Source organism: Sinocyclocheilus rhinocerous, unplaced genomic scaffold (genome assembly GCF_001515625.1).
Source record: "Sinocyclocheilus rhinocerous isolate Xijiao unplaced genomic scaffold, SAMN03320098_v1.1 scaffold792, whole genome shotgun sequence".
In the NCBI taxonomy this organism is placed as follows: domain Eukaryota; kingdom Metazoa; phylum Chordata; class Actinopteri; order Cypriniformes; family Cyprinidae; genus Sinocyclocheilus; species Sinocyclocheilus rhinocerous.
The window spans coordinates 322,115-334,761 of record NW_015626872.1 but is presented as its reverse complement, the minus strand read 5'-3'; the positions used below and the strand labels follow the sequence as shown (position 1 = coordinate 334,761).

General features: G+C 41.0%; 1 protein-coding gene across 1 annotated transcript in view; it reads left to right on the top strand.

Moving 5' to 3' along the window:
- dnah9 (dynein, axonemal, heavy chain 9) overlaps window positions 1-12,647 on the top strand; it is a 113,772-nt gene that overhangs the window by 86,365 nt on the left and 14,760 nt on the right. The window contains exons 60-65 of the mRNA XM_016527147.1: window positions 1,769-1,962; window positions 3,323-3,471; window positions 3,901-4,028; window positions 7,577-7,804; window positions 9,356-9,547; window positions 11,734-11,925. Coding sequence (XP_016382633.1) covers window positions 1,769-1,962; window positions 3,323-3,471; window positions 3,901-4,028; window positions 7,577-7,804; window positions 9,356-9,547; window positions 11,734-11,925 — 1,083 coding nt within the window. The remainder of the gene's footprint in view (window positions 1-1,768; window positions 1,963-3,322; window positions 3,472-3,900; window positions 4,029-7,576; window positions 7,805-9,355; window positions 9,548-11,733; window positions 11,926-12,647) is intronic.

Sequence of the window (12,647 nt, the reverse complement as noted above, 5' to 3'; positions counted from 1 at the left end):
CGGGTCCTACTTCTTGCCTTAAGCCTTCTTTTGTTCCGCAGACGTTTTCCTCTTATGTTTTTTATCCGCCATCTCTATCTTTCTGTCGTCGCTCGGCTCGGCTAATGTCCGTCCTCCTGTGCACTGAGCGCTCTCTCCTCCGCATCATGAGTAGACACGCCCCTTACTGCTGATTGGCTACAAGTTTGTTTTGGTACTCGGCCTGACTCAGTTTTTGAAAAAATACATACCCCACCTTTAATATATGATAACACTTTAGTTTAGGGACCAATTTTCACTATTAACTAGTTGCTTATTAGCATGCATATTACTAGCATATTGTCTGTTTATTAGCTCATTATAAAGCACATATTAATGCCGTATTCTGCATGACCATATTTTAGATCCTTGAAGCCCCGTTCACACCAAGAACGATAACTATAACAACGATATCGTTCCTCTGTATTGTTATAGTTGTGGTGTGAACTATGCTATTCTTTAATATTGAGAACGATTTTTAGAACTATATCTTTATCGTTATCTTTATAGTTATCGTGCTTGGTGTGAACGGGCCTTAAATCCTACGCTATACCTAAACTTAACAACTACATTACTAACTATTAATAAGCAGCAAATGATGAGTTTATTAAGGCAAAAGCCTTAATAGTTAATAGTGAGAATTGGTCTCCTAACTAAAGTGTGACCCTATATATTGTTGTTGTTGTGTTTTGGGGTTGAACTGTTCCTATAATATTAGAATTTGTATATTTCTTCATCGTAGATACTATTAGGAATAAATAGTAATTATACAGAAACCATCACTTAGTTTATTGTTTAAGTGCACTACTGTACATCTAGCAATTCCTGTCTCTTCTATTCTGTCTTGAAAACTTTTACCGCTTTCTAAACGACTAACTTCACCTTCAGTGCGAACCTTCAGAAGGTTTCCTGCTGTTCTCCAGCACATCGTCAGCGATGGGAATGTAAATCTGATCTCATTTAAGAGTCCACGAGTCCGTAATGTGCTCAAATCTGCCATTAAGATACAGTGTTTCCCATAAGCAAGGCTTTCTGGGATTATGAGTCATCATCATTCTCCCGCCGCTTTCGGCACCTTCGGGTCGAGCCGAGACTCCGTATGAAAGAATGGCGTATGTCACAGCGTTGTTCTTTCGAGAGGAGATAAATATAAGTGCGCAATAGGAAATCCTCTGTTCTGCTGCCTAAGCACTTCTGAAAGCCTGCGTTATGATGAAACACGTTCATGTTTACTCAGCAGTTTGTGCCATAAAGACACTTTACTTTGTAGTTCGATTTGATTAGCACTTTGACAATGTTGTATCTGAGCTCTTTATTCTGTCCAGGGTTTACATGTCTGTCATCATAACGTCTGATAAGATTGCACACCGTCCACTCAACAACGTGCAAAATAATGCATACTAAATGAGTCATACTTGAATTATTGATGAAACGCTTAGCTGAGACATCAGATATATATTCGGAAAGTCCTGCAGTGTGACATGCTAAACTCCAGCTTTTTGCTAAGTATTTTATAATTATTATGCATGCAGCTTTTATGGCTTCATATTAATTCTGAGACGACGTGACATATTTGGACACCGCAGGACTATTTCACATAATCTGAAGTCCATAGACATATTGTGCATCAAGTGCCTTTTGAACCTTTATCATTTCCGCTGGTTTTGTGTGGTATCTGTAATCAGTATTTTATCTCGTTAAGGATTTATTTAATAGAAAATGTGCTTATTTTATGGTGATGTTGTTTCAGGCTCTCAGTACGATGGAGGAGTTTCATAACCTGGACCGTGACATTGAAGGATCGGCTAAACGCTGGAAGAAGTTTTCAGAGTCCGAGTGTCCGGAGAAAGAGAAGTTCCCTCAGGAGTGGAAGAACAAGACGTCGCTGCAGAGGCTGTGCATGATGAGAGCGCTACGGCCCGACAGAATGACCTACGCCGTCAGGTCACATGTCAATCCGTCCTTCAGTGTCATACCTCAGTGTTTGCAGACATGTTTTCCCAGGAGTGTGTGAATCTGTGTTTTTGCTCAGCTGCATTCCTACAAAACATTTACTTCATTAACTGAAAAAATTGTTACAAAAAAAAGTGTGAATCTACACCTTGAGTAAAGACTCATTTAGAGGTGCGGCTCAATAAGTGAGTCAGATGGTGATTCGATGAAGCTCTGATGAATTCAGTTCATTTAGTCAGACTGATTCAAATCAATAAGAGTAATTTGTTCATGAATCAGATCTCAATTGAATCTGTCCCAGAATCTTAGTCAGCCTAGTCAATGGATAGTATTTTTTTTTCTACATTATCTTTATATTCGCTCATTCCTGCTTTATATATTTAGTAGTTCTGTGTTTCTACAGTCCATGATGCTTGACCTTTAGGGAGACACAGGCAGTGTTAATATAATAAGACAGCACAGGCCGGTGTCTAATGCCGAGTTCACACTGCACGATTTTCAAAGACGTCGCATCACTGGTTTCACACTGAACGACTATCTGGGGTAGCATTCAGTTGTTGCAGTGTTCACACTGCACGATGGAACGACGACAGGAGGTTACACACTGCATGACTTTACAATAGGAAGAATCGCCGACAGCTCTGTCTGGTGCAGGGTTGCCAGGTTTTCGCTACAAAACCCGCCCAATTACTACTCAAAACTAGCCTGAAAATAGCCCAATTGCTTTCGAGGGGGTCCCCCAGTAAAAATTGCGTTCAGGGGGGGTAAAATACACATTTTTTTGGCGGGGTTCTCTTAGTACAATTCACATTCCAGGGCCTAAATATCACGTTATTGGGGTCGCTTCAACCTGCTGACATAAAAATCAACCGGCGGCAATCGTGGATTTGGCAACACTGGTCCGCAAACTACGTTTCATTTAACTCCTTCCCCAATTTCCCGCTGCCCTGTATCTTGGTCTCTCATTGGCTGTAGCTCATCGCCGATGTGTTTTTCAGACAGAACTCATTTCACACAGCAGGATTGTGAATTGCCGACAGCTCCAGATATTTAGCATTCCAAATATTTCACGGGCGTCGGCGACGTGTCTGCGATTCCCTCAGATCGCGTCTTTGATAATTCACACTGCCTGATTGTCACTCACGTGAACGAGCACCGATTTGCCTCCGATTTCAGGCATTTGTCTGCGATTTCGCAAAACCTGTCGGCAAGTGAAAAATCGGGCATAAAACAATCAGTTTCCACAGATGTGCTGACTTTGTGCTCTTTATTATGATTCGGAAGTGCATCATTATTACAGTATGATCATAATGAGTTTGAAAAAGCCAAATACGATTCTTTCACCCTTCAGAGATTTCGTGGAGGAGAAGCTGGGCAGCAAGTACGTGATGGGGCGCTCGCTGGACTTTGCCGTGTCATATGAGGAGTCTGGAGCCGCCACACCCATGTTCTTCATCCTGTCCCCTGGAGTCGACCCGCTGAAGGATGTGGAGAAACACGGTACAGATGCATGTGATCTCCAAATGAAGACCATTTACATAATTTCCCCAAAATGCTGCAGTAATCGCCAGTGATTTTAAAGCTAAGGTGTCATTTTGGCATTTTCAAAATGAGCCTGTTAAGATCAGCAGATACCTACAATCCAGACCAATACATTCTGTGTATTTGCTGTCTTAAACTAAACTTAATGTGTTTGAGAGAGTCTGTCGGTGTAAGCAGGCTAATTACTGTGTCCAGACTTTTCCTCAAAGGCCAATTTGAAGGTTTATTGATTATCTTGCTCTGTTTGTCCATGAATGACTGAGTGTGAGGGATCAGATTAAATACGACTTATCAGATCACACACCAGGCAATTACTGACCGCACACAGAACACCTCACATGACTTCAGATCTGACTGTCTGTTTTGTCCTTGAATAACATCCTTCAGGAAGAAAACTGGGATATACGTTCGACAACAGAAATTTCCACAACGTTTCGCTGGGCCAGGGGCAGGAGGTGGTGGCAGAACAGGCTCTGGATCTGGCTGCGAAAGAGGGGCACTGGGTCATTTTACAGGTAAAACAAACTGCAGTAAAACCACCTCAAATCACACAGTTCTTCCTCAGGTCATTACTAAAACACGTGAAGATCATCATAATCAGACCCACAGGTCTGGAGCCAGTTCAGAAAACTTAAACCATAAAAACATTCATTACTTGAAATAAAATAAATATCTAAAATAAAAAAATGCCCCCCACTGTCCAATAAAAACGTGCAATACCCAACACTATTTATATTATTTATGTATATTTAGAGTAACGTAACTTTTATTTACATTCCCTTGTATAATTGTATATAGCAATATATCTATACATATAATGTCCATTTCCTTTTTTGTCTGTTATTTATATGAAATTCCTAACATAAGCTCGGGTGGACCTAATCATTCAATCCTGTCAGTTATCGCTATGAGCGTATATAAACAGCAGTCATTGTACTGTTCCAGCAACAATTCTTCCAGAATTCCTCTATTTCCTTTATTTCTCCATCACATACGTGAAAAAAATTAGGAGGGGTTCTAACTCGGAGCTTGAGCCGAGCATTGGGTTCGAGCCTCCTTTGAGGACAGCAAGCCAAGTTCGTTTATCATTATCTAGCAGGACTGAATGGGCAGGAAATCTCATGAATTATTCATTCATTCATTTATTCATTATCTTATTACATTTGTCTTAATTGTTGTCATTCTAAGGCTACGGCCACACGAAGCCAGAGCTTTCCCTATCCGATCTTTTTTTCCCCCTCGTCTCAAGAAATATCTGCGTCCACACGAAACCACGAAACAGAGAAGAAGACTTGGACTATGCGCATAAACCTTGCGCGCGGTATACAGACGAACATGGAACAATACATTTATTAATCTGTGTCAATGTTAGTTAATAAAAAGACAATCGTTCAGTGTTTGTTTTTGTTGCTGTTACGTGACGTAGCGGTGTCTGACTAGGGGCGAGACGTGGGCTGATGCCGTCATCGTTTCAGAAAATATATGGATTCGCTGTCCACACGAAAACGCAAGGGTGGCGTTTTCAGATTTATCCACTCTGGGACCCGGTTTAAAAAAATATTGGTTTCACTCTCCCAAAATGCCGGACCCATGTGGACAAAACGCCTATACGATACAAAATGTATGCATATACAGCTAAACGCGTCTCCGTGTGGACGGGGCCTAAGTCAAAGTCTATAGTCTAATTCTGTGCACTGGAAGCTCAAGACAGATTCCTTGTGTGTGTAAGCATAGATGGTAATAAGTCTAATTCTGATTCTAAATCTTTAAAATGAATATGAAAAAGCAAAGTGCAGACATAAAAACTATTCAAAATATTGAACGTGTTTCATGAAAACTATAATAGCATCTCATTTATTCTAAAAGAACACTGGCCTGGATGGCAGTGGTGGAGTGATGCTGTACAGTTATAGTAAAGTACACCAGATTGTGATAACCTGCTGCATCCTTCAACCTGACACTGTTCACATTGCATTCAGCAGTTTCCTGATGTGCATCATTCTTTAGTGAATCGTCATGTACTTTCCCCCTAAATGTGTAAACCAGTGCGGTATGACGGTAGCGTGTCTCAGATGAAGAATGCTGCTTGTGCATTAGCACTTAACTGGCAAAGCAAATGTCTGGCCAGCGTGTGCCTCCCGGCTGATTAATGACATGTTGTGCTGTGCTGGGAGAGAGAAATGCCCCACACTCACGCCGCCGCTGCCGCCAGCCCACGGAGGCAAACAGCCACACTCCACTAATGAGTCCATTAGAGTGCCGCCATTTCATCCCAATGTCACTGTGAAGACAGCGTCCACTTGGCCACTGCTGCTCATTACACATATTAGTCTGGACGCCGTCCAACAGCCACCCAAATGTACAAATTGGCCATATGGACGCGGTTTGATTAAAAAAAACACAATCGTGATCAATATGTCAAGAAAACAAGGAGGGCGATGGTCTGAATTCAGATGTTTGCGATACGGACGTCTCTCATCTAGATAAACGTGCTGCATCATTGAACGCACAGGAATGAGGCTCCTGCGCAGAATCACAATGACTTATCGACGGGGATGAAACGGCAGCAGAATGTGAACATCTTTACTTGAAATCCTCCGGCTGATCCGCCGCACGCTGTGCTGATCAGAAACGCGCTATTTAATTGTCTAATTCGATAGATTCCCATCTCCGTACGGCCTTCCCACAATCTTCATCCGTCGTCTCATCTCCTGTTGCAGTCCACTTATGAATTCAGACTCGGGCTGGGAGACGGCGGGTCAATGGAAAGTTCCCCTCCAGTGAAGGTTAATTATATTGCAGCACATGGGGTCCCGGCCAGCAGAAATGCAGAAATCCACTCACTGTAGAGAGGCAATCAATCGCTAATACTAGAGCAGAAAATCCTCAGTCCTGGGAATCAAGTGGCTTACGGTGACCAGACTCCCCCTCCTGCTAATGTACCCTTTTAAATACACAATGAGTAGATACCTGGAGAGCAAGGTGAATTCGCTCAGGGACGACTATTACTTGAAAAGCGGCTGCCAGGATAGTGTTTAACTTTAATGGCTTTTCTGGAAGGAATATGCCGCATTCAGCCAGCCGTTATCAGGCTTTACGGGCAGATTCAGCAGGAAGACCAGTTACAACAGACATGCTGTATGAGGGAACAAATCCGTTGAAATAATGAAATTATGACTCACTGTGAAGTACAGTCACATCAGTTGTGCATTTTTCTAATTTAATTATCTTTTTTCAGTACAAATTATTGGATAGACTTCATAATTGGAGTGAATTAAAATGAATGTCAGAATGTCATTGTTTTCAGTGAGAATCAAATCACCTCCTAAAGAAACCACAAAACATGAAGGCATCTTCGTATTTTACACATTGAATGTGCCTGAGAAATCGCCTGCATTTTTCAGTTTCAGACACAGCCAACGACAGAAATCTCACCTGGGATAGTAAAAACTGCAGATGGCTCTGAAGCTTTTAGCTGCTGTTTCGTCTCAGAGACACATTAAGTCTGTCTGTGCTCTGGAGAAAGAAAGCCTTAATTTGTGTTGACAAGCTAAAAGTTAAAGCGGCACTTTGTTTTGTGGAGGCTTTCAGCTCATCCTTGGTACTTTCAAGTCATTGCCAGCCAATTGCAATATTGATATCATTTAGAGGTTTATGTTCTTTCATTTAAATCTTTCTGTGAATCAATAGCGCTGTTATAGTGATTTTAACACTGTGACAGTTCATTCAGCACAATGATATATTCTGCAGATAACAGCATTAAGGAGGTAATCGTTTGTGCTCCTGCATTATCAGTCATTGTTATTTTCATGGCGCAGTTATTTTTGTAACCAGTTTTTGTTTCATGCATTAGATTTTTAACAAAATGCAAAACATTGTAATTTAGAGCTTAAGACAGTACTAAAGACATGCAAGACATGATACTTTACATGTATAGAAAAAGGATTTTTACATCCCATTTACAAAAGCCGTACTGACAAATAACAGCATACAGCACGATAATGCTTCAGGGAATTGCTTGTTGTTTAAATTGCGACTTCTGGTTGGCTGTTTTCTAAACTAGAATATCCACTTGGTGGCTAAATGGCTGGGAATGCTGGAGAAGAAGCTGGAGCAGCATGCAGAGGGAAGCCACCTGAACTTCAGGGTGTTCATCAGTGCGGAGCCGTCCTCCTCGCCCGATGGCCACATCATCCCACAGGGCATCCTGGAGAACTCCATCAAGATCACCAATGAGCCGCCCATGGGCATGCATGCCAACCTGCACAAAGCCCTGGACAACTTCAACCAGGTAGAGCGACCTGTACACGTTCACACCACTCCAATAACACATGATGCAGCTACTCCACGGTCCTATAGGCAGCTATTATATTATGGTCAATTAATTCATAAATATTATTGTTTTTGGTGACAATGACATTTTACAACCTGAACTAATATTGCCCTGTCATAAAACCAATGATCTAATATTTTAAGACATGTATTGACCTTGACACAGTCTTGAGGCTCTGCAGAGGTTTGATTGATTGATTGATTGATTGATTGATTTTATGTTTCTTCAGTTTTTTCTCAAATATAAATAAGCATTGATATTAGGACAGTTGTATCACTCTGACATTTCTGACTTCATGCCATGTGAAATATACCCAAATGTTCATTATAGAAAAAGTGTGTTCAAGTCACTGTATATGAATTGCATTACTATTGCATTTTTGAATAATGCAGGGGTAAAAGTGTCATTTTATTAACCCATGTCATGTTTTCTGTAGTCGCATAAATCCAAATTGTGCTGTTTTGTTTATCTTGGATCTGGTTAATACAATAGTGGCCATCTGCGGGGCCTGTTTTGCTTGTTATGAGAGAGTCTCTGTTTGCGGCGCTTCTGCTAATTAAAATTCTGCATGTGTTATCGACGAACCCGATCCGTGGCGTGACTTTCCAGCTCACTCTAGGCTGATTTAGTGTGCCGATGACTATCTGCCAGATCAGTGCTGTAGCAACACTCGTACTGTAGCTTTCTAGGAGGGTTCCTCCGCCGAACGAGTCGCATTCTAGTCATGTACGCACCTCAAAAGTAAATCAATGGCAGAGAAAAAGGCCTAAACAGCTCTCAAACTCTAGTAAGCAGCAGTAATCCAGAAAATGACAGCTACTTTCATATTGACCTTTTTAGCTGTCCTGGCAAAGAGCAGAGTCAATTGCTTCCTGTTGGCGTTGTCAAATTCAGGGCTAATGGAAATTATTTTTAACTCTTCATGATTGGTTTGATTGTGACGAGCCATTAAACGTAGTTATGGAGATTCTGTAGACAGATCGCTGGTGTCGCGTGCAGAATGTTAATGGATCAGAGCTTCAACTCCTCCTGTTCTATTATTAAAGCTCCTTTAAAAAGTCCTTCAAAGTCAGCCGCACCAGCACAGCGACATATAAGAGCTCACTCTACTGGAGATATATTCATAAGCAGAGGATATTTGTTAAACGGCATTATTGGGTTTCTTGTGCAAACAAGCGAATCCCATGAGGTGGAGATGCCATTTGGACGTCAACCCCACACACACACACACACACACACACACACACACACACTGATTGAAGTTGTTTCAAATAATGAGCCCGGCGATGAAAGCTCTGACAAGCAGTGACAATTAAAAAGGAATCTCAGCTCCTAAATATATTGGAATGGAGTCATTCTTTTGTCTGTCCTAATGCCTGGTGTCCACTGGGAACGCTGACAATGAAAGAACAACGCAAAGGTTTTTACTTTCAACGCTTTCTCTTTGTTCTCCGGTCGGAGCTTGTTGGCAGAATGTGAAGCCTGATACCGATGTGTCCTAATTGACAGGATACTCTGGAGATGTGTGCCCGCGAGAACGAGTTCAAAAGCATCCTCTTCGCCCTGTGTTACTTCCACGCGGTGGTGGCGGAGCGGAGGAAGTTCGGCCCTCAGGGCTGGAACCGGAGTTACCCATTCAACACTGGAGACCTGACCATCTCCGTCAACGTGCTCTACAACTATCTGGAGGCCAACACCAAGGTGAGAGAAGCAGAGTTTATTTATGTGAGTGTACTTATTGAACTAGGGAGAGTGAAACGCCTGCTGACAGCCGCTGTGTTAAAAGAGACTGATGTGGGTCTGGAGCGTGTGTAATTACTCACCCACACCTACACAACAACCTGCTCCCAATTTAATATTCATGCCCTTCATTGCACCCAGCAATTAAGCATCACTGCTTGCTTTTATGGCAAAAACCCAGTGCTAAAGAGCTATGGACTCGATCACCATTTCCTGAAGGAAATAGCAGTGCGAGGCAGCAGAGCAGTGTTAGATACGTTTGGTTCAGTGTAATGATGCGTTAAAGCCATTGTCATGATTCTCAGCAAGCGTCATGTTTCACTCGAGTGCTGCTTATGACTACAGCTATAAATGCTTTAAATATATGCTAGGACAACACCAATCACAAAACATCAATTACAGGCATAATTCAGTATGCAAATGTAGCTGTTGGTTACATTTTGATTACTGAATAAGTCATTGGGAGGTTTTCAAACCTTTAAAGAGATAGTTCACCCAAAAATTCAAAATGAGTAAGCATATCCAGCCTGATGTTTTACATAGGCAATGCAAGGCAAGTTTATTTATATAGCACATTTCATATACAATGGTAATTCAAAGTGCTTTACATAAAAGAAATGAATCACACCAAGATTCTTGACTAGATTTTTAGTTGTTTGACCCCTCGAGTCAAGGTATGCATTCACCTTGAGAACTTAATCTTTGTTTCCAAATGCAATGACTTGTTTTTCCTTGTTTAACTGAATTAAGAATTTTTCCTTGTTTAACTGGAGGAAGTTCTGGCACATCCAACTGTTAATTTCATCAATGCATTGGCAGAGGGAGTCAATGGGGCTGTAGTCATTTGGCGATAAGGCTAGCTAAATCTGGGTATCATCAGCATAGCTGATAGACTGAAAGTCAATAGTAATTCATACTGCCAAGATCCAAAATGGACAAATAAATTCACCAAATAGACTTGTGCACTATATTCCAAAAGCAGGGGATCATCAGTGAACTATGACTTAAATTTCCATCTGGGTTCAGAAGGCTTGGAATATAGTGTGCAGTCATATAGACTGATTGTATGGTCTTTTTTAGGAGTATAAACAGGTTTGGGGAACATTCCTTTTAAAAATAATGCATTACAATATTGCATTACTCCATCGAAAAGTTACTTTGTTACTTTTTATGGAAAGTAATGCATTGTGTTATTTCTGCCTTACTTTTTGTCATCTGGGCTGGGATTGCTTATTTGTTTTTTAATAACAAAAAAAAACCTAAAAACTATATTTTTGGCTACTGTAAAGGCCCTTTCACACCAAAAGTGAAATTAATAAACCTCAGGCTGACGGAAGTGCCTCTGCAATTCACTCGCGATTTCTCTCAACACGGGACAGGAAAACAAAGTAACTAGCATTACATATTTGAAAAAGTAACTCAGATATTTTGTTGTAAATATAAAAGTAGTGCATTATTTTACTAGTTACTTGAAAAAAGTAATCTGTTTACGTAACTCATATGCGTTACCCACAACACTGAGTATAAATCACCATCTAGATGTATTATATTGAAAACAGAAGCTCAAATATTCTAGATCTTGTTTAGTATGTCACAAAAGGAGGCAAATCATTTGGAAAAACCCCAACCAGAACATATGAATCCAGCGCTTTGTGCACTTTAATTATACACATTTTGTTAGTAATTCAAAAACCACATTTGGAAGCTCTCATTGCAACAGGCCAGTGACTGTGGTTCACCAACAAACAGAGACTGGGTTGAATATGTAATGAGCTGTTGTTCTTTCCTACTCCTCTGACGCATTTCAGCTTTGCTCTCCAATCGTTTTGCCCACACTCTATCTCTGCAGGTCACAGCGCTCGCATTAACCTCCTCTCACCTGGGAACGGCTTCATCTGGCTCTGGCGCCGCGCCGTCACACACCCACATTAGCTTAATCACATTACTCAGAGTCGCCGTTCAAACACTCATCCGCAGGGGCTGCAGAGCATGACGCTCAACACACACTAGAGAATGAATGAGTCTCATATACCTCAAACACACTTTTGGGAGCAGTGAAACACCTCAGAAGAGCAGCTTAGTGCTTTCAGTGCTGTGGTTTAGTGGTTTAGACTAGTTTAGGTTTGAACTGTCATCTCTTCATCTAGGTGCCCTATGATGACCTGCGCTATCTCTTCGGTGAGATCATGTATGGGGGTCACATCACCGACGACTGGGACCGCAGGCTGTGCCGCACATATCTGGAGGAGTTCATCAAGTTGGAGATGATGGAGGGAGAGCTGTATCTGGCACCCGGCTTCCGTCTGCCGGGAAACACGGATTACAACGGCTATCATCAGGTAAAGAGTTTCACCAACCCTGGCCAGTCTTGTATATCCAGATCTGTGGGACATAAAGCTGTGGGCGTGAGTGTGACATATCAGTAATGATCGCAGTGATAAGGGCAGATAGTTAGGATCTGATGGAAGTGCAGTAAAGGGTCACTACGTCTGGGGTCAGACTGGGGCCCGTGAGCAGTTTGGGATTCTATGGAAATTTAAGACAAAACAAAATGATTTTATTTATTTTTTTCTGGGCTGTCAAAGTGATTATATATATAAAAATTAATAAAAGCTGTCAAGTTAAGTATTCATCACATAATATTTTCATAATTTATTTTGACTTTAGAACAGTGACAATATAAAATTATTTTATTTTGGAAACAACATGTTGTCTTTATGTTTTTCTTCTGCCTTTATACTGAATTTATGAAGGGGATCATTATATGATGTAAAACCCTGACACTAGATGGACTAGGCAAGTGTATATGCGACCCTGGACCACAAAACCAGTGACAATTTTTTTAAATTTAGATTTATACATCATCTGAATTCCATTGATGTATGGTTTGTTAGTATAGGACAATATTTAGCCGAAATACAACTATTTGAAAATCTGGAATCTCAGGGTGCAAAAAAAAAAAATCAAAATATTGAGAAAATCACTTTTAAAGTTGTCCAAATTAAGTTCTTAGCAATGCATATTACTAATCAAAAATTACGTTTTGATATATTTACGGTAG